We start from the raw sequence: 22,408 nt of genomic DNA, 5'->3' as shown, positions 1-22,408 counted from the left end.
TATTCTTTCCTTCCCCGTGGTTCCCTTTCTTTGCCGCCCCCTTCTTCTTCTTCCCTTCCCTCTTCTTATTCTTCTCTTCTCCGTGGTTCCCTTTTTTCTTATTTTTTTTTATTTTATAATTTTTTTATTTTATAATTTTTTATTAGAGATAGTTTGGTCGAAAATTTTAAAATTTTAGTAAAAATAACAATTTTAAAATTTAGCTAAACTTTAAGGACGATTTTGTATGTAAAAAAAAAGTTGGAAACGAAAAATTTTTTTGGCCTATATCTTATGACCAAAATCGTACTTAACTCTAATTTTAACTACAAATTTTATATAAAATTAATTGGATGTGAATTGTCACGAATTTTATATATATGAGGATAAAATTAGGGTAATTTATGTTAATAAATTGATGATTGGATGATAAAATTATCCAAATGTCCTAAATAAAAATTGATTACACATCTACATAAATAAATCTATATAAATTGAATTAAAAAAAGTCGATTTAAACATATACACATAAATAGAATCAATCCAATTCAATTGATTCGATTTATGCACAAAATAAGACATTCATGTAAATCGAATTAACCTAATTCGATTGACTAAGACACGAGAGAATTTTTTCATTTTGAAAAATCTAAGTTTCTTTTTATGATAAATCGATACAAGTCAATTCGAATTATATATATAAAAAATACATCATAAATCAAAGGATAATTTACGCTACTAAAATAATATAAATGGGGATGAATATTACGCAGATGTCCTATATAAACTAAAAATTTTACAAGTTTTGTCCTGAACCACTATATATAAGTCAAATGACTTAAAAAATTTAAGCATTAAACTATAAATTCTGATTTCTAATTTAAATTTAAATTTTTAATTTATACACTAAATTCAATATCCAAATTTAGAGAATTAAAAAATAATTTTATAATTTATCAATTTTTTTATTTATTTTATCAGTATTTTTATTTGTCAGTCTAATTCTTTTAGTCTAATAATCTAATAACATATTTTATATTCACACTTTTAATTTAAATATTACTAGCTAATTAATGACAAAAAATAATAAATTTTACTTACCTTCTAGTATTACTCAATGTATATGAACTATTAGTATTCAATTTAGTCGTGTGTTTTTTATTTAGGGTTGAACTTTCCTTCGTACTATTCATTTTAATAACAAAAAACATATTAATATATATTTATTTTATATTGTTTTATCGAATTTGGATTAATTTCGTAAAAAAAGAAATCGAAGCTTAAATAGACAACAAGAATAATTATGTCTCTAATAATTTTTAAATAATGTTTGATTTTTTTTCTTTTATTTGTTCTATGTTACTTTTTATTTTTAAAATTTACTAAGCATTAAAATTTAAACTTTTTGAATATAAAACTGAAATGATGTAAATAATTATATAATTATAATGATTATTGAAATATATTTTGATTAAACTGGCTGAAAATATATTTAAATCTTCAAAAATGAAATTATATCTAAACATCTGAAAAAAAAAATCATTTTCTATAATAGAATTCATTAGATGGGTCAATATATAATAGTGTGCATGTACTACTATATATGACAGGCTGGTACATAGTTGACAGAGTTTGACCATTGAATTCTATTTCGACGTAGACATGGCACCTACGCGCCATCGCTTTCACTTGGCCAGTCGTGGTCCTCACGCGTCATCTTATATGAATCTAACATAATATATAGTAGACAATTTCCGTTATTAATATGTAGGGTTTTATAAATCTATAAATTCATTAGTAAAATCTCAACTTGTTGATAAATGCCTTTGTGAATGTCAAAATTGTGTGTTGGAAAAACACTAATTAGGGGTGTCTGTGTATATAAAGCATTAGAGGAAAAGAAAGGAAAAGTCCTAGAAGTGTTTTAAGGTGTTTAGAATTTTTAATTTCTCATAAGAAAAATTCAAAAAAAAAAAAAACATAAAAAAAGAGGAGAGAACTAAAAGTCTTGTAACACATTAAATTTTTTATGGCTATATCCTTCAATAAAATAATTTATTATAATTATTATGATTTATATAATATTGTAGTTTATTAAAAGATATGAAATTAGAAAAAAATATTTTTAAAATTTTTAAAATGTTTCATCTCTTAGTTTTTTTCTAAAATAATTGAATAAGTAAAATGTTACGAGTCAATATACCTTTTATTAATATTAATTAATATTTTATTTTTATATTATTAAAATTTAAAATTTAAAATATAATTTAATATTTTTGTATAAAAACATATTTACTATCATATAACATTATTCTTTAAAGAAAATATGAAACGCTTGAGTTTCTATCTTATATAAACAATTGTTTTCATTTGGTTAAAGCATTGTTAATTGAATCCTGAATGTCACACGCTAAACTCGTGTACGGAATAATGATACTACCAAAATTTATTAGAGATAAAAATATAAACAAGATTAAAATGTAATTACCTCCCCCCCATTTGAGTGAACATAATTTATAAAATAAATTTTATGTGGAACTGTTTTGTCGATTTTTAACAAATCGATAGTGGTTTGATATCTAGTAGTCTAGGAGCGAAACATACTCCTCTGTGCGAGTACCAGTTTTTTAGAAGTGTATCAAAGCGTCTTCGATTAGACCAATATTAAAAATAAAAATAAAGTAAATCTGTAAATTAATAAATAAGACTTAAAAATTAAAGTTTTGAAAACTAAATAATAATAAAAAGAAAGGTTTGCAATGAAATTAAAGGAAAACAATAAAATGCCTTCGATTGGATCAAATGACTTCAACATAAAAGATTTAAATACAGAAGGATAAATTGAATAATGAAAGTAAAGAATACTAGGTAAATAAAATTAATTGAAATGTTAAGTTTACAAAAAAAAAAAAAATTGAAAGAAAGAAGAAGATGGAAGGAACCCTACAGAAAATGTAACTCGATCGCAAACTTAGAAATTCGTTGGGATGTGAGAGTGCTAGAGTGTTTTTTCTGAGTAAAAGTTCCAACCCTTAATCCCTAACGCTTCCTAGTATTTATAAGCTGTCTTACATAACGGGTAATTAAGTTACAGTTAATTACAATTGAATGAAAAAATTACACAATCACTCTTGGTAACCGTTCCCGCTGCGTGATTGTAGATATTTCCCATGTTTTCCTCGTGTGATAGAGGCCACGAACCTTCCCGTTTCCACAACTATTCGACCAGCTTTTCGAAGGCTTCACTTAATTTCTCGAATCGAGTCTCCTATTTGATTTAACTTATTCGATCAACAAAACAATCGAAATCCAATCAGCGTTGAATACCTCCAGCTTCATACTCACGCGCGCGTCTTCTCGAGAAACTACACTTGACTCTTTTAGATTCAATTCATTTATATCGAAAATATTTTTTCGATCAACAAATTGCCCCTTGGATTAATGTGATTGTTTTCGATAATATTATCGACAAATAAAGCACTTAATCCAAAAGACGTCAGTTTTTTCAAATCAGTAATAATTGTCATTTAAACCCCATTACCATTGATTCACTCGACACGTCTCCCGAGACTTACGCTTCCTCTCTCTACCACTTTATCTTCCCCACGAAGTTACCTCTATTCGCATCCCCTTCTGCAGTAACGGCTACAGTGATACTTTAAATTGATCACTACTCTCTCCTTTATTCAAATTTCTTGAATCTTCATCATTCTCTGAGTTTCCTCTACACCGAAAAGCTCTTCACAAAATCTTTAACCTTTATTCCCTTTTTACTCTTCTTGATAATGGCTAGTTCTTCCTCACAAGCTGCCACCTAAGATAAGGGCAAAGGCCCCAGAACAACACCGCCATCTCCACCGGCCCTTCGCATTCTCAATCAAGTCAATGATGAAGTCATTGACGATCCCCATTTGCCAACTAATGACACCAGAATTCTAATACCATTCACCATTGGTGCGGATACACACTACTTCCTTGGACCGATTGAGTCTCTGGAGAGGGCAAATAAAAAACTCTCTTTCTTTCCAAGTGCTGAAGGGGAAGATTTACTGATAAACCAATCCTTTAACATCTCCCATTTTATCAACCAAAAATCCTTCAAGAACAATCCGAAGATTAATCCTCATGGATACGATTTTACAGCTTGGTACCGACGTCTTGAACCTACCAAAAGTGCTGACTGGAAAGCTTTAGGCATCCACGAACTACTAAGACTTTCCCACTTCTCACTTACCACATACCCTTGGATGATCGGGGCTGTGACCTATTTCTGGAATAGAACAACCAACAACTTCCACCTTTCATGTGGAATGATCGGAATGTCTCTTCTGGACGTGGCTGCTATTACAGGGTCCCCAATCAATTCTCTAGACTGTACTCCTGACATGCAGTCGAAGCGTCAGTACAATGTGGTTTTAACCAGTTCTTACAGTGACTTTATCGCCCATAACATGGGTGCAGAAGGTACGAAAATCACTGAAAATGAACATGTTGCCTTCCTATTTTATTGATTAAATGCCATCCTATTCTGTTCTCGAAGTGTCCAAATGTCGAAATTTTACCTTCCTTTAGCCGTTCTTCTCCACGAAGGAAAAACTCTCAATCTGGCCAAGCTTCTTCTAGGACATATTTTCGAAGAACTTGGTCAATTTGTTTGTGACCTTCGAGACAACAAGATCATCAGTACAGGGGCCCTCTATGGCTTCTTCAACTATGGCTTAATGCCGTTTTTGAAAATTTCATGACAAAGTCTGAAGGCGGTAGTACTGATAAGCAGTACATTGATGGTTTTCGATTGTCTGTATTCAAGCCCAATTTTCCAGACACCGAATCAGATGAAGATAGATTTTGGGCTGTTTTCTCTCTTTTCCATACTTGTAAAGATTTCGACAATGACTAACTCAATTTTACTCCTTTCTTGCGTCACAATCGTGGTCCTGCTTGGTTGGAATGTTTGCTCTTCCCTGATACAAATGAAGCAAATAAACTTGCAAATCGAAGTTGGGCGAACATGTTGGCTGTACAAGTAATACCAATAGGGCTACCTTTACATAAGAAAGAAAGGTTCAAAATTACCATGTATGCTCCACATTTGATAGCCAGACAATTGGGATTTTTTCAAGCCATCCCAACGCCACAACCTCGAAATGATGATCCTTTCTACCACATTACTTTGACTACTCAAGAGGAATTTAATTCTTGCCTCTTAAAGAATCAACAGCGCAGGGACCGTTTCAATTTCGTGGTGTACGATCGCAGCTTCTATATTACCAAATTCTGTTTTGAATGGTGGGCTACTTACTACTCTGGATACACCCGTACCTTGGAAAAAATTCAACAAACTGCAATTCAAACTACCCCTGTTGTTGAGAGTTCTCCAAAAAGAACTCACAAAAGGAAGGCTGAGACTGCTCGACCACCACCATCCAAAAGTAGAAGAACTCCTACCAAAACTTCTCGAAAGGTAATAATTTTACAACTTCCCTTTTTAACTTAGGATGTACCTCGATTCATATTTCCTTAACCATTCTCAATTCTGAATTTCCTATCAGTTGATACTACAATCATCAACTGAGAGTTCTGAAGAAAGTGAACCGACCAACAAGGACACTCTCGCTGCCTCCTCTCAATCGGAAGACGAAGCCGATTCCGACTCTGGTTCTCAGTCAATACGAACATCCAGACTCCCTCAGGTAATACAATTATTACTACACATACTTTACTTAATTTAAAATAAAGTTTACACTTATAACTGTGTACCTTCTGTTCTAGCCTGTCAATGTTACCCACTCGACTTCAACTGTTGGGATTCTTGATCAATCAATTCTGCCACAACAACATGGTCAAGAACAATCTACATCACATGACTCCATTCAATTCTCAGGACCCGTTCAACCAATTCCAGCCTCTTTTCCACCTATTTTTCATACAACACAGGTAATTAATTTAACAGCAAATCCCTTGCAACACTCTCCAGAAGAAACCCATAGACTTGAAACAACTTCACCAAACGGTCAAACTGTCCTAATTGAAGAGAACCAAGCGGTCCCAGACTCCGATTCTGCTTCTAAGGCTGCTAACACCACCAATTCAGATTCTTCTCGATCCAAGATTTTAGAGACCCTTCCAGAGTTGCAACATGATCCTTCACTCCAGACCCCTCCGGGACCAAAACCAGGGACATCGAATGTTCCTACCACTCCAACTAGTGCTACCTTGGATGACTTGCTTTTTGTTATGAATAAAGTTATCCAAGAAAACAAAGTGCCAGTACCTGTACCAGCAATCTCAAGGCCTGCTACATCAAGGCCTCCAATCGAATTAGAACCTGACACTCGGGAACAACTTCGATCATTCATCAAACTCTTGGATCATCCACCTACCACATGGGTTAATGACCCAATTCTCAACAAACTCTTGGAAGATTGTTTGAATTCCTCTTTTGAATTCCCAACCAACACACCATATTCTGCTTCAATCCAAGAATTTAGACAACTTCTTAATGATAGCGTTGCATCTCAGTTTCAACTCCAAGAAACTGAAAATGAAGAAGCCACAGCCAAATCTAAAATAGAAAATTGTCTTGCAACTGCTCAACCAATCCAGGCCTCTCGTGAGGAGTTTGATCTGAGGATTTCCCATGCTATTTCTGTTCAGGCTTTTCATGATCAAGAAGAAGCAAGACTCGAAGCAGAATTGGCTCAGATTCAGGAACAACTTGCTATCATACGCCAAAATCGAGCCACCATAGCCAAACCTCTGGCTGCAGCCCAACAAGAGCAACATCTCCTTATCCAGAAACTTGTCTCAATTGACATCGAGCGGAGAGAATATGAAAAACAACTTGAGAAAATCCAAGCTGACAAATTCAAGCAGATTGAAATGCTTTCAATTCTGAAAAATAAAAGGACAAAGTTGGGCTCCAATTTGGCAAAACTATTGATATCTTGAACTTCTTTTTATTTTTTATTTTATTCTTGTAATGATTTCTACCTTTTCTGAACTTATGCATGCTAAATTTCTATATTCGCCAGCAATAGAAATGTTTCAGATAGTTCCCATTAATCGAATTAATGATTTTCCCTGATTCGATATCTTTAACTTGATAGGCATTTTCAGAATATATCCCTATCACTTGAAAGGGACCTTCCTAACTATGGGACCACTTACCCAAGAATCTTGATTTCTTTTCCATCGGTAAAATGACTTTCAAAACTAACTCACCTATCTTGAAAGATTTCTCCTTAATTCGACGATTATAACTTCGAGCAACACTTTCTTTTTGTCGAATTACATTATCAAGTGCCAAGATTCGCTCTGAGTCTAACTCATTTAACTCATCAAATATTGCATTCCAATAATCATCGACTGTCAAATCATTCTGTTTTGATACTCTTAAAGTATTCAAATTAATTTCTAATGGTAACACTGCATCATGGTCATACACCAATTCATAAGGTGAAGTCCCTATCGAACCTCTTGGTGAATTTCGATAAGCCCATAATACTTGACTTAAAGTCTCATGCCATATTCGAGGTTTATTCTCGATATGCTTTTTAATCAAGCCAATCAATATCTTATTTGCTGCCTCTACTTGCCCATTAGCCTGTGCATAATAGGGAGTTGAAGTAACCATATTAATGTTCCTTGAAGCCGCAAAATTTTTAATTCGCTGGCCAGTAAACATAGTTCCTTGGTCAGTACTTAACGTCGGAGGAATTCCAAATTGATGGATAATATTTTTCCTCGACAAAGTCAGTTATCTCACTTTGACCAACTTCTACTAAGGAAACTGCTTCAACCTATTTTGTGAAATAATCAATAGCCACTAAAATAAATTTGTGCTTCTTCGATGAAGGAGGATGAATCAACCCAATTAGATCTAAAACCCAACCTCTAAATGGCCATGGCTTTATAATCGAATGCAATTCAACTGCTGGAATCTGTTGTATTGAACCATGTCTCTGACATTCTTGACATGCTTTTGCATAATCAATACAATCTTTTATCATAGATGACCAGTATACGTTATTGCGACATAACACCCATCTCATTTTCTTTCCTGCCTGATGAGCACCACATATTCCATTATGAACTTCACCCAAAGCAGTATTCTGATCTTCTCGACTTAAGCATCTTAACAAACTCCCATCGATCCCTTTTTTGTACAACTCATCGGCCATTAAGACGAAATTTATTGCCCATAATTTTTCTTTTCTGTCGACTGCAGTATTGGAATCTTTCAAGTATCGAGCAATGGGTTTCTCCAATCAAAATCCTCCCACTCATCCATACACAACACTTCTCTTTCATTTGCTGGTACTAAAATTTGATGGATACTAAATAATTTCTTAACAGTTTTCGGACCAACCCGATACCTCGAAGCAATTTGGGCTAACTCGTTAGCAATTTCATTATGAATTCTAGGGATATGTGATGTGTGGCAGAAGTTGACCAATTAAGGAATTAATAAACGAAATGCGTTGCAAGTACAGTCCTTAACCAGTTAAGATCTACCTCGTCAATTTAGAAAAGTTGTCACGAAATTTAGAAATAAAAATACTGGGAGTATGAGTTCTAGGTCGTCTCCCAACGAGTTGCAGGAAAGGGTGCTATTTTATTAACTAGAAATTTTCCGAAAGTTTGAGAATTGAATAATGATGAACAATTGAATAATTATAAATTAGAGCAATAAAAATAAACTAAGAATAATTATTGATATTCTAAATAAAAGGCCTTGACTGGAGAATTAATTAATTGGAAGTTCTATCCTTGTTGAGGTCTCTTAAGTGTAGTATTAAAAAGGTTATTTTTTTCACTTAGTTAACCCTTACTAAATAAAGGAAAGTCAAGTGATTAAGCTAACCCTTATTCGCAAATCCTAGTCCTCTCCCTTAGGAAGGTCTAGCGTTAGTAAATACAGAACTAGCCAACAGCGTTCAATTTAACCGATACTTAAGCTTTCCAACTCAAGTGTCTCCTCTTAATCAACCCCCATGTCAAGTAGAAAAACTACTCCATTGACATGGATATAATACTTATAAAAATATAAGAAGACATGATAAATTAAATAAAATAAAATAGAGAATTAATAATTAATTAAAAGTAAAGGTAACTCTATATATTAATAAATTCAAAATGCAACATACTTATCTGAATAGGGTCAATGATCAACTGAAAAGAGCAAAGGAATAGGGAAACAAACTAAAGTAATGTCTTCAACGGAGGTAATGATTCTTCAACATCCAAAATCCAAAGCAAAAGCATAAACTATCAATGTAAAGCTAATCTAGATTCAGATCTAAAACTAAAAGTAATCCTAATATCAATGTATCTGAATGTGTGTGGATGCGTGTTGAGTCTCTGCATGTTCCCTAGCTTTAGTCTGTGTTTCTGGGCCGAAAACTGGGTCAAAATGCGGCCCAAAATCGCCCCCAGCGTATTCTGTTATTTCTGCAGATCGCGCAGGTCACGCGTACGCGTCGTCCATACGTTCGCGTCATTTAGCTATTTTCCTTGTCACGTGATCGCGTCGTCCACGCGTTCGTGTCATTTGTGCAGACTCCAATCCACGCGTTTGTGTCAGGCACACGTTCGCATCACTGCGATTTCTTCATTTCGCGCGCTCGCGTCAGTGTTCGCTGGTCATCTCCTTAGTTTCTTGTGTTCCTTCCATTTTTGCAAGCTTCCTCTCCATTCTCTGAGCCATTCCTGCCATATGAAGCCTGAAACACTTAACACACGGATCACGGCATCGAATGGTATAAAGGAGAGTTAAAATGTACTAATTAAAGGTTTCTAGAAAGCAAGTTTTCAACCATAAACAATACTAGGAAGGAATTATAAAATCATGCAATTCATATGAATAAGTAGGTAATAGGTTGATAAAAATCACTCAATTAAACACAATATAGATCATAAAATAGTGGTTTATCAACCTCCCCACACTTAAACATTAGCATGTCATCATGCTTAGCTTAAGGAGATAAAATAAATGAGTAGGGAAATGTAAGACTCATGCAATGCAATGCAACCTATATATATATATATATATATATATATATATATATATGCAACTATATGATTCTTGTCTACTTGGTTAAAAGTAAATAAGTTCTTCAAGACAAACATAAATCAAATTCCACTAATTCAAATTATATAGTAAAAACAGGTAATATTGTAAGAAGACAGCTCATGAAAGTAGGGAACATAGAGTTAAGCATTGAACCCTCACTGATGGTGTATATGCACTCTAGTCACTCAAGTGTATAGGGTAATCACTCTACTATTCTCTAATCATGCTTTCTAAATTTTGTTCTTCACCTAACCAATCAACAATATTTAATGTACTAATGCAAACATCATGAGGTCTTTTAAAGGTTGTAATGGGGCCAAAGTAGGGGTAAGGGTATACATATGGCTAAGTGAGCTATAAATTGAATCTTTGACTAACCTAAGCTCTCACCTAACATACATACACTCTATATAACTCTAGAATCATGCCTAGCTACCCATAATTTTCCCATTTTTGCATATTTCACATACTCATGTATCAACTTTTCTTTCAACTTGTATCACATATGCATTGATTTTTCATTAGACTTAACATTGAGGTAATTTTATCCCCTTATTTTAATTACTTAATTACTTGAATATTTTTGGATTTTTTTTCTTTCTTTTCAGCATAGAAATAAACATATCATTATCAATGCACATAGATTTTTAATTTCTCTAGTTTCACATGAATAGGTATCCAAATTCCCATTATTTTATCATGACACATTCCCTTATTAACCCATGTTCCCACAATCTTCCCATACTCAATTAACACACAAATTCTATCTTAAACTAACCAAAGATTCAATTGGAATATTTAATTATTTTTTTGCTTAAGGCTAGTAATGTGATAAAATATAGAACAAATGGGATTGAAAAGGCTCAAAGTGACTAACAAAGGTGATTGAAATGGTAGGCTTATTTGGGATAAGTGAGCCAAACAAGTAATGGCCTCAATCATATGCATGTATATAACACATTAAACATTGGACATATAGGATGGAACAAAATAAAGATTACAATCATAGAGAAGTATACATACAAGAATAATCTTTATGGTTAAATAATGTAACCATGTTATTAAGCTCAAGTCTTACGGGTTGTGTGTTCTTAGCTTTTTAACTATGTTCCAAATACAACTTCTAACAATTTTAACACAGAAAATTTTGATTTAAATTAGTGAAATTTTTAAAAAATAGGGTCTTAAAAGAAACTTATTATTTTTCAATCAAGTAGAACATACATACAATTAACCTATTACTATGCAATTTATCTTATCCTAAACAAAAGAGAAATTAACTAAATATCCTATTTTATTAGTGTTTTAAGGAAAAGAAATTACGTCCGGAAGTCAGGTACTGACCGACCTCCCCACACTTAAAGCTTTGCACCGTCCTCGGTGCCATTTGTCAGGAACAAAGGGGGCTGGTAGCAGCATCTCCACCATCGGGACCGTCATGGCTCCCTGTGCTGGTAAATGAAGTGGAGTCTGGGGTGTCTGGGTCTTCTTTAGGTGGGTGGTTACCAACAAGTAGCTCCTTGAGGTATGTAAATATGCGCTTGTTACGTCGCTCTCTTTGCTTTCCTTTCTGTTCAATCCGGTCTAGCCTCTCAAGTATCTGATGGAGCAGTTGGTTTGTTGAAAGTGATTGTGATGTGGAAGGAGAAGGGTTATCTTCTGCTGGTTCTGTGCTTCGGTTGATAGTAGCTGCTGGAGGTCTGATATACTTTCCGTTAGGGACGTATTGATCATCTCGTAGAATCATGGCCTTGGTGTCCCCAGCTCTATAGGAGACTCCGGCTGCTGAGACTAGATCTGAAACCAAGGCAGGAAAGAGTAGGTTGCCCGCAATTTGTACGTGTCCCATAGCATGCCGAATGTGTCTTGGTAAATTGAGGTGCTGGTCTGTAAGGATACACCAGAGTAGAACAGCCATGTTTGCAGTGAAGGAGGACTCATGAGTGCTCGAAAAGACGTAATGGGACATGATCTGTGCCCATACTCGAGCCTCCAAGGTGAGTGCTGAAACCAAGATTCGCTTAGGTCGAAAACGATAGTATCCATAGATCCATATGCTGTCAGGTTGTGCGATAACTCTGAAAACGGTGTCCCAGTCGAATTGGTATATTTGGCGCTTGAGTGAGGCTTCTTGAAATACGTCCAATCCTTCTGGAGCAAGAGAAAGATCTAAATCTCGCTGAATAGCTTCTTCTGTTATAGGGACTTGCTTCTGACGGACGTAGACAGACTACATGGTTGGCATGTGAAAATTGGAGTAGAATTCGACTACCCATGAAAGATTAACCTGCCATGGCTGTCTCCGTAGGAATCCCATTGTCTTCGCTCAATGCGGGGCTCAACAAATTCAGCAATGTTGGTCGGGAGGATAAGAAGCTACTCATTGTTATAATTACTCTCTGCCAGGATGGGGAACATCTGCTCACAGTAGCGGTTAGTGAACCGCGCAGTGTCCTTTGCTGGAAAAGCTTTTTCTTTTTCATCGACCTTGATGATCCTCTTGATTCGTTTTGTTGAGGATTTCACCGCTGTTGAAGATGGTTCCACCACTAATGCTCTTTTTGTTCCTCTCCTTGCTGGTGGTTTGGGAGTAGCTATCTCTTTACCTTCGTGGTGGCCATCCTGAAAAAGGAAAAAGAAAGTAATATGTGAAGCTAAGGGTTCGAGCAAGGGAGCGAATATTATGGGTGATAATCAATGCACGGTAAAGAAGGATGTCGTTAACACATGGTCTAAACTACATGTGAAAAGTTCAACAAAGGTAATATAGCAAGTGCATGTGATGGCAATTAAATGTAAGGTGTTTATTGGCATGCCGGCAAAGACATAAGTAGCATAGATTAAGCATTCAATGTCCAAGTTAGATTACCAACACTTTCAAACTAACAACCTGTTTGTATTGACAATTATATTTAATTAATAAAATATAAAAGGGGTTTTGTGAAAAACAGGCATGAAAGTAGTAGAATAGAATAATTAAAAATAATGTGCAATGCTATACGGGCTTTTTCACAAACACATAGCATGCATGGTAAATATGTTATTGAAAGTAGTAAATTGAACATGCAAGCAACCCTTTAAGAAGTAATATTAATTGTCAAACAATTTTACAATAGTTCACAAGCAAAATATAGAAGAAAATAATCACCTAATTAAATTCCTAACACCAATTAAAGGAATAAAAAGACATAGAAAAGATAGGAAAAGCATATATAGATAATGAAAGTGAAAAGAAAAAGGAAAAGAAAACATAAACATAAATAAAAGTAATAATGGAAAAATAAAAAGAAAGAAGGAAAAGAACCTTGAGAATGGATGTGAAAAATAAGAAGTAGAAAGTAAAAAGTGAAAAAGAGTAAGGAGGGAAGAAGAGACAAGAAAGAAATAAGAAGGGAAGAGAAAAGATTTAAATTTGGGGAAGAAAAGATATGATATTTGGCTGATCTGGATAATCTGTGCGCCACATGTGACGTGTGCGATGTTATTTGGCTGATATGGTTGACGCGGTCGCGTGGTGTGCGATGTTTTTTCAAGTGACGCAGACGCGTGAGTCACGCGGTCGCGTGACTTGATTCGTGCTAGTGGCGGGAGAGCACCCTCGCGTTCGCGTGACTCTGTTTCAAACTCATTTTACTAAAAATTAGGGTGACGCATTTGCGTGGGTGACGCGATCACGTGAATGGCCTTATTTTGGAAACGACGCGGACGCGTGGGGCACGTGGTCGCGTGGTAGGGCTGGTGCTTACAGCATCATTCCAGCCCCACTCCATCGTAACTTTCTGCCATACACTTCTTTTACGTCGATTTTTAGGGGCACGCGTTCGCGTGGGTGACGCGGACGCGTGGGAGGCTAATTTTTCAGAATGACGCGGACGCGTGGGTCACGCGTTCGCGTGGGAATGTTTGTGCCTAAGGCACGCCTCCAGCCACGCTTTCGCGTGACTTTCTATTTAATTCTCTTTTCTTCCTAATGCAAATATGACGCGGACGCGTCAGCGACGCTTACGCGTCGCGTGCGTTTTTTTTTATGCAGAATGCAACTGCGAATGCAGGCTATATGCAGAGATTATGAGAAGAGTCATTAACAAAAACAAAAATAAAGTAAGGTAAACTAAAACTAAGACTGACATGGAACGACCATACCATGGTGGGTTGTCTCCCACCTAGCACTTTGCTTTTACGTCCTTAAGTTGGACGCTCTTCAGACTCATTCTGCTTCTGTTGGTGGGTCTTCCAAGAGGAAGACCTCTAGTTCCTTGTGATCCTTCGTCTTCTCACCATGATAGAGCTTCAGGCGATGTCCATTGACCTTTAGAAATTTGGAGCTAGAAGGATGACGCAGGTGAAAAACTCCGTATGGTTCTGCCTTTTCTACTCTGTAGGGGCCTTCCCATCTTGATCTCAGTTTACCTGGCATAAGCCTCAGTATGGAGTTATAAAGAAGAACTAACTCCCCTGGTCTGAATTCTCTCCTTTTTATATGCTTGTCATGGACAGCCTTCATCTTTTCTTTGTATCTCTTGGAGTTGTCATATGCTTCTAGGCGAAGGTCCTTCAATTCTGCTAGTTGCAGCTTTCTTTCAGTACTAGCTTCCTCAAAATTCATGTTGCACTCCTTCACAGCCCAGAAAGCCTTGTGTTCCACCTCCACTGGAAGGTGGCAAGCCTTTCCGTATACTAAGCGGAAGGGGCTCATCCCAATGGGTGTTTTGTACGCTATTCTATATGCCTAGAGTGCATCTTGTAGCCTGGCACTCCAGTCCTTCCTGTGAGGTTTTACTATCTTCTCCAAAATGCACTTAATCTCTCTGTTAGAGACTTCTGCTTGTCTATTGGTCTGGGGATGGTAAGCTGTTGCTACTTTGTGAACTATCCCATGCTTCTTCAGTAATCCTGTTAGTCTCCTATTACAAAAGTGGGTGCCTTGATCGCTCATGATTGCTCGTGGTGATCCAAAGCGGCAAATAATATGATTTCTAACAAAGGAAACAACAGTGTTAGCATCATCAGTACGGGTGGGAATTGCTTCCACCCATTTAGCAACATAATCTACGGCTAAAAGTATATAAAAGTAACCATTAGAATTTGGAAATGGACCCATGAAGTCATTGCCCCAAACATAAAAAATTTCACAGAAAAGCATAATCTGTTGAGGCATCTCATCCCTCTTGGATATATTACCAAATCTTTGGCAAGAGGAACAAGATTTACAAAATTCAGCAGCGTCTTTAAAAAGAGTAGGCCACTAGAATCCACAGTCTAGAATTTTTCTAGCTGTTCTTTGAGGGCCAAAATGTCCTCCACTCTCATATGAGTGGCAGGCCTCTAAAATGGACTGGAATTCTGATTGAGGCACACACCGTCTAATTACCTGGTCAACACCACACCTTCATAAATATGGATCATCCCATATATAATATTTGGACTCACTTTTCAGCTTGTCTCTTTGATGCTTAGTAAAATTTGGAGAAAAGGTGTGGCTAACTAGATAATTAGCTACAGGTGCATACCAAGGAACTACTTCAGATACTGCATGTAAGCTATCAAATGGGAAATTATCATTTATAGGAGTGGAGTCATCCTTAATGTGCTCAAGGTGACTCAAGTGGTCTGCCACTAAATTCTGGTTACCACTCCTATCCTTAATTTCTAAATCAAATTCTTACAGCAGCAGTATCCAACGTATTAGCCTTGGTTTGGACTCCTTTTTAGCTAGTAAATATTTTAGAGCTGCATGATCTGAGTACACTACTACCTTAGTACCAAGTAAATAGGCTCGGAATTTATCTAGAGCAAAAACAATAGCAAGAAGCTCTTTTTCAATAGTAGTATAGTAAGATTGAGCAACATCTAAAGTCTTAGATGCATAAGCAATTACAAAAGGATCCTTACCTTCGTGCTGAGCCAGCGCTGCTCCTACTGCATGGTTGGAAGTATCACACATAATTTCAAATGGCTGGCTCCAGTCTGGTCCTTTCACAATTTGAGCTTGAGTCAAGGCGATCTTCAGCTTGTCAAACGCTTGCATACAATCCACACTGAACTCGAACTCAATATCTTTCTGCAGCAATCTGGATAAAGGCAATGCTACCTTACTGAAGTCCTTAATGAATCTCCTGTAAAAACTTACATGGCCAAGGAACGAATGGACTTCCCTCACGGAGGAGGGGTAAGGTAAACTAGAAATAACATCCACCTTTGCTGGATCTACAGAAATGCCAGTATTAGACACAACATGTCCTAGTACAATTTCTTGTTTTACCATAAAGTGATATTTCTCAAAATTCAATACAAGGTTTGTACTAACACACTTGTCTAATACTCTAGATAAACTATCCAAGCAAAAGCTAAATGAATCACCATATACGTTAAAATTATCCATAAAAACCTACATACAGTTCTCAATGAGATCAGAGAAAAGACTCATCATGCACCTTTGGAAAGTAGCTGGTGCATTACATAAGCCAAATGGCATTCTCTTATAAGCATACGTTCCAAAAGGACATGTAAAAGTAGTCTTTTCCTGATCTTCAGGAGCTATATGAATTTGAAAGTATCCTGTATAACCATCTAAAAAGCAGTAATGGGATTTACCTGACAGGCGATCAAGCATCTGATCAATGAATGGCAAGGGGTAATGATCCTTGCGAGTGGCTTGGTTGAGACGCCTATAGTCAATGCAAACTCTCCATGAATTCTGCACTCTAGTTGTCAGGAGCTCTCCATGCTAATTTCTTATTGTTGTGACTCCAGACTTCTTGGGCACCACTTGTACTGGACTGACCCATTCACTGTCTGAGATGGGGTAAATGATATCTGCTTCAAGTAGTCTGGTTACTTCTTTCTTGACAACTTCTAAGATGGTGGAATTCAATCTTCTTTGAGGCTGACGAACAGGCCTTGCTCCCTCTTCTAAGAATATTCTGTGTTCACAAACTTGAGGGCTGATGCCTACTATATCCGCTAAGCTCCATTCAATTGCTTTCTTATGTTTTCTCAGCACATTAAGCAGTTGTTCTTCTTGTTGGAAAGTGAGTTCCCTTGCAATGATAACTGGAAACTTCTGCTTATCCTCAAGGTAAGCATACTTGAGGTGTGGAGGGAGGGGCTTTAATTCCAATTTCTTTTCATGGCTAGGTTCTGGATCATCCGGGGCTGGTGATAATGGCAAAGGGTCTTCATCATGTTCAGAGGGTGTCCCCACACTTTGACCTTGCTCTATGTGCTTCTCTTCCATTTCTTTTTGGTGAACTTCAGCTATAGTTTCATCAATGATGTCGCACTGGAAGATAGAATGATCTTTCGGAGGGTGCTTCATAGCTTCATTTAAAGTGAAACTCACTGTTCTGCCATCTATCTCAAAGGAGTAAGTTCCTGAGAATGTATCCAGCTTGAACTTTGAAGTCTTCAGGAATGGTCTTCCAAGCAGGATTGATGATTGTCTCCCTGAGTCATTAGGGGGAATTTCCAGGATATAGAAGTCAATAGGAAATGTGAGCCCCTTAATGCTCACTACTGTAATAATGCTTTTATCTGCTAACACAAAATGAGCTGCCGACCTTTTTAAGGGAGGGAGCCTCAAAGTATCATATATAGACAATGGCATTATACTAACACACGCTCCTAAATCACACATGCAGTCAGAAAATATTACACCTCCAATGGTACAGTTAACCATACATGGACCTGGATCACTATATTTTTCAAGTATACCTCCCATTAAAGCAGATATAGAACTACCTAAAGGAATAGTTTCTAATTCAATATTTTATCTTTATGTATGCACAAATCTTTTAGAAACTTTGAATATTTAGGTACCTGCTGAATGACATCAAAAAGGGGAACAGTTACCTCGACCTTTTTGAGTATTTCTACCATTTTGGGATCAAGTTCCATCTGCTTCCTGGATTTCTTTGCAAGGTGTGGGAATGGGATAGGAAGGGCGTTACTTGCAGCTTCTGCATCCTTTAGTGTTTCACTCTGTGGTTGAGCTGCTTCCTCTTCAACTATGTTTTGTACGTCCTCTTCCTCTTCAGCATCTTTCACTAATTCACTTCCACTACATCCTTAGCTGGGACGTGTTCTGGTGAGCTTGGCTCCTCCTGGTTCCTCCCCTGCAATGTGGTTTCGGACCTTAAAGTGATGGCATTGATGCCACCTTTGGGATTAGGTAGGGGTTGAGAAGGAATTTCACTGGAGCTTGAAGGTTGATTGATGGAATTAGGTGATGAATCTAACCGGGAGATGAAAGCTTGTAAAGTGGCTGTCAGACCATTTAAAATAGAGTTCAGCTGCGTCTGCATGTCTTGTTGTCCTTGTGCAAGAGAGCGGAACATCTCGTCATTTGATGAGGAATTGGGATAAGTGATTTCAGGAACCTGTTGTTGGTTGTGTTGGAATCGTCTTAGGTGAGGTGCTCTGTAAGACTGGTTCTGATTCTGCTGTCTGTTGTTGTTATTCCACCTCTGATTTCCATTGTTATCTCTGCCTCCTCTGTTATAGTTGTCCCTCCAACTATGGTTAGAATTATCTCTCCAACCTTGGTTGGAGTTATCCTGCCATCCTTGGTTATGGTTTCCACCTTGGTTGTAGTTGCCACCTTGTTGATTGTATCCTTGATTCAGGCGGTCATAGAAGTTATGAGTAGCTACCACAGTGTTATCTTCTTGTTGGAGCTACGGACATTCATCAGCATAATGACTATAATCAGCACAGATTCTGCATACTCTTTAGGGAACTAACTGTTGGCTCTGTTGTGGTGGGTGAGGCTGAGCTTGTTGTTGTTGGTTCAACTGCATTTGCTTTAGTAGGTTGGTCATTTCACATATACTCTGTGTAAGAGTAGTAGTTTCAATGCTAGAGGAAACCTCTGCAACAGCTTTTGAGTGGCCGCTCCTCTGCCTGTGATTCCTAGTGGACTCAGTTAAGTCGCTGATCAGTTGCCATGCTTCATCTGCGGTCCTGTACCTTTTCATAGAACCATTACTAGCACCATCCAGTGTAGTCTTATCCTGGGGGTTCATGCCTTGAGTGAAGTAGATGATCAACACTAGTCTGTCAATCATGTGATGGGGGCATGCGTCTAGAAGGTTCTTAAAACGCTCTCAGTATTCATAGAGAGTCTTCGAGTCTCCTTGAACAATGCAAGAGATCTCTTTCCTCAGTCTATCTGTGACTTCAGCTGGAAAGTATTTTTCCAAAAATTCTCTCCTGAGTGTATCCCAGTTGGTAATAGTCGCTTCAGGTTGGGAGTAGTACCACTCCCTTGCCTTTCCCTCAAGAGAAAATGGGAAGGCAGTTAACAGAATAGAAGTTTCATCTGCACCATTACGCCTAACAGTAGAATAGGATGTCTGGAAATCCCTAAGGTGCTTAATAGGCTCTTGAGCAGGTAAGCCATGAAACTCGGGCATCAAGTTGATTAGTGCAGTCTTCAGTTCAAAATCTGCAGCCAGATTTGGATGATGCACTTGATAAGGTTGTGGTGTAAAATCTGGTGCTCCAGCTTCCTGGAGAGTAATTCTCCTAGGTTCTGCCATGTTACCTGCACGTGAATCAACTGGATCAGTAGTAAAGGAGCTTGTCTCGCTCTCAGATGGCGGTTCAGATTCGCCCTCAGATGAGACTGGTGAATCGATAACAATCACTTCACCACCCTCAGAGGCTAACCGACGTCGAGCTCGCCTAATACGTGAAAGAGTTCTTTCAATTTCAAGATCAAAAGTGGCTAAGCTCGGATCAGGCAATGAATGCATCATTCAATGAGAAAGACATATAGCTCATGGTAACAAAATAAGAATAAAATATGCAAATAAATAAAAATATGTACACTAATTAATAATCTAGCACACTATTGCAACTCTCCGACAACGGCGCCAAAAATTGATGCGTAGCAGAAGTTGACCAATTAAGGAATTAATAAACGAAATGCATTGCAAGTACAGTCCTTAACCAACTAAGATCTGCCTCGTCAATTTAGAAAAGTTGTCACGAAATTTAGAAATAAAAATACTGGGAGTGTGAGTCCCAGGTCGTCTCCCAACGAGTTGCAGGAAAGGGTGCTATTTTATTAACTAGAAATTTTCCGAAAGTTTGAGAATTGAATAATGATGAACAATTGAATAATTATAAATTAGATCAACAAAAATAAACTAAGAACAATTATTGATATTCTAAATAAAAGGCCTTGACTGTGGAATTGATTAATTGGAAGTTCTATCCTTGTTGGGGTCTCTTAAGTGTAGTATTAAAAAGGTTATTATTTTCACTTAGTTAACCCTTACTAAATAAAGGAAAGTCAAGTGATTAAGCTAACCCTTATTCGCAAATCCTAGTCCTCTCCCTTAGGAAGGTCTAGCGTTAGTAAATACAGAACTAGCCAACAGCCTTCCAACTCAAGTGTCTCCTCTTAATCAACCCCCATGTCAAGTAGAAAAACTACTCCATTGACATGGATATAATACTCATAAAAATATAAGAAGACATGATAAATTAAATAAAATAAAATAGGGAATTAATAATTAATTAAAAGTAAAGGTAACTATATATATTAATAAATTTAAAATGCAACATACTAATCTGAATAGGGTCAATGATCAACTGAAAAGAGTAAAGGAATAGGGAAACAAACTAAAGTAATGTCTTCAACGGAGGTAATGATTCTTCAACATCCAAAATCCAAAGCAAAAGCGTAAACTATCAATGTAAAGCTAATCTAGATTCAGATCTAAAACTAAAAGTAATCCTAATATCAATGTATCTGAATGTGTGTGGATGCGTGTTGAGTCTCTGCATGTTCCCTAGCTTTAGTCTGTGTTTCTGGGCCAAAAACTGGGTCAAAACGCGGCTCGAAATCGCCCCCAGCGTATTCTGTTATTTCTGCAGATCGTGCAAGTCACGCGTATGCATCGTCTACGCGTTCGCGTCATTTAGCTATTTTCCTTGTCACGCGATCGTGTTGTCTACGCGTTTGCATCATTTGTGCAGACTCCTATCCACGCGTTCGCGTCAGGCACGCGTTCGCGTCGCTGCGATTTCTTCATTTCGCACGCTCGCGTGAGCCATGCGCTCGCGTCAGTGTTCGCTGGTCATCTCCTTAGTTTCTTGTGTTCGTTCCATTTTTGCAAGCTTCCTCTCCATTCTCTGACCCATTCCTGCCCTATGAAGCCTGAAACACTTAACACACAGATCACGGCATCGAATGGTATAAAGGAGAGTTAAGATGTACTAATTAAAGGTTTCTAGGAAGCAAGTTTTCAACCATAAACAATACTAGGAAGGAATTATAAAATCATGCAATTCATATGAATAAGTAGGTAATGGCTTGATAAAAACCACTCAATTAAACACAATATAAATCATAAAATAGTGGTTTATCAATATGCACCAAAGAAACTTTTTGAAAAGATGTTAATAATTCCCAAGCAGTTACTAAATATTTTTGTAATGTCTCATTATTACACTTAAACTCCTTCGACAACTGCTTTAAAACTAAATGTGAATCCCCTAGAATTTGAACTTCTAAAGCTCCTTTGCCGATTAAAATTTCAAGACCCAAAATCAGAGCCTCATATTCGGCTACATTATTAGAACAATGATACTTTAATTTGAACAAGAATTCTGATGGAATACCCTCTGGTGAGGTAATGAGGATTCCAACCGTCGCACCATCTGTATGCTTGGATCCATCGAAATACAATTTCCAATAGTTGACTTCTACATCAACTATATTTGCCCCCTGGTCATGCAGATCTTTCGAATTGTCTACAAAAAAATCCGCAATGACCTGTCCTTTAACAGCCTTTGCTGGGACGTACTGTAAATCAAATTCTGTTAACGCTAGCATCCACTTCCCCAAAAGTCCTCTTAACATAGGGAAACTTAACATATATTTAATAAGATCGGTTTGGGCTATAACTTTCACCGATTTAGCCACCATATAACACTTTAAATTCATACAAGCATGATATAATGACAAGCATAATTTTTCGATCGGGGAATACCTTGTCTCAATATCAGTTAAAACTCGACTAAGGTAACAAACTACCCGTTCATGTCCGTTTTCATCGTTTTGGGCTAACATACACCCTATAGTATTTTCAGCTGCTGCAATGTATAATTTTAAAGGTTCAAATGGACGAACATTCGCCATAATCGGGGCATTAGACAAATATGTTTTAATCGAATCGAACGCCAACTGATGTTCTGTGGTCCATTCAAATTTTGAACCATTTTTCAACTTCACTAAGGGTGCAAATACCCTAGTTCGATCCGAAAGATTCGAAATGAATCTTCAAAGATAATTTATTTTACCCAAAAACGATTGTACTTCTTTCTTAGATTTGGGTGCAGAGA

The 22,408-nt window shown here is 36.9% G+C and overlaps 2 protein-coding genes and 1 non-coding gene across 3 annotated transcripts; 1 reads left to right on the top strand and 2 right to left on the bottom strand.

Moving 5' to 3' along the window:
- Positions 1-7,129: 7,129 nt before the first annotated feature.
- On the bottom strand, positions 7,130-7,615 carry LOC107627736 (uncharacterized). The gene has a single exon (XM_016330557.1). The coding sequence runs from the start codon at positions 7,613-7,615 to the stop codon at positions 7,130-7,132; it is 486 nt and encodes a 161-aa protein (XP_016186043.1).
- An 11,498-nt stretch (positions 7,616-19,113) lies between these two features.
- Positions 19,114-19,221, top strand: LOC148575253 (small nucleolar RNA R71). Its single transcript, XR_015906085.1, has one exon. It is a non-coding gene; the product is annotated as a small nucleolar RNA R71 (small nucleolar RNA).
- A 1,421-nt stretch (positions 19,222-20,642) lies between these two features.
- On the bottom strand, positions 20,643-22,205 carry LOC148575252 (uncharacterized). Its single transcript, XM_088506141.1, has 3 exons — positions 22,057-22,205; positions 21,515-21,918; positions 20,643-20,653 (listed from the first exon to the last, which is right to left on the bottom strand). Exons 1-3 carry the CDS (start codon positions 22,203-22,205, stop codon positions 20,643-20,645), a joined length of 564 nt encoding a protein of 187 aa, XP_088362267.1.
- Between the last annotated feature and the right edge of the window lie 203 nt (positions 22,206-22,408).

This window comes from Arachis ipaensis, chromosome B2 (genome assembly GCF_059453495.1).
Source record: "Arachis ipaensis isolate K30076 ecotype BB chromosome B2, ASM5945349v1, whole genome shotgun sequence".
Taxonomy (NCBI): Eukaryota; Viridiplantae; Streptophyta; class Magnoliopsida; order Fabales; family Fabaceae; genus Arachis; species Arachis ipaensis.
This window is presented reverse-complemented; position numbering and strand designations above follow the sequence as displayed.

Excerpts from the sequence above, each read along its gene's own strand:
- LOC148575252 (XM_088506141.1), bottom strand. The coding sequence starts at position 22,205 with ATGGCGAATGTTCGTCCATTTGAACCTTTAAAATTATACATTGCAGCA. Across the intron at positions 21,919-22,056 it reads TTAACTGATATTGAGACAAG|AGGACTTTTGGGGAAGTGGA; the intron begins GTATTCCCCGAT and ends CCCTATGTTAAG.
- LOC107627736 (XM_016330557.1), bottom strand. The coding sequence starts at position 7,615 with ATGGTTACTTCAACTCCCTATTATGCACAGGCTAATGGGCAAGTAGAG.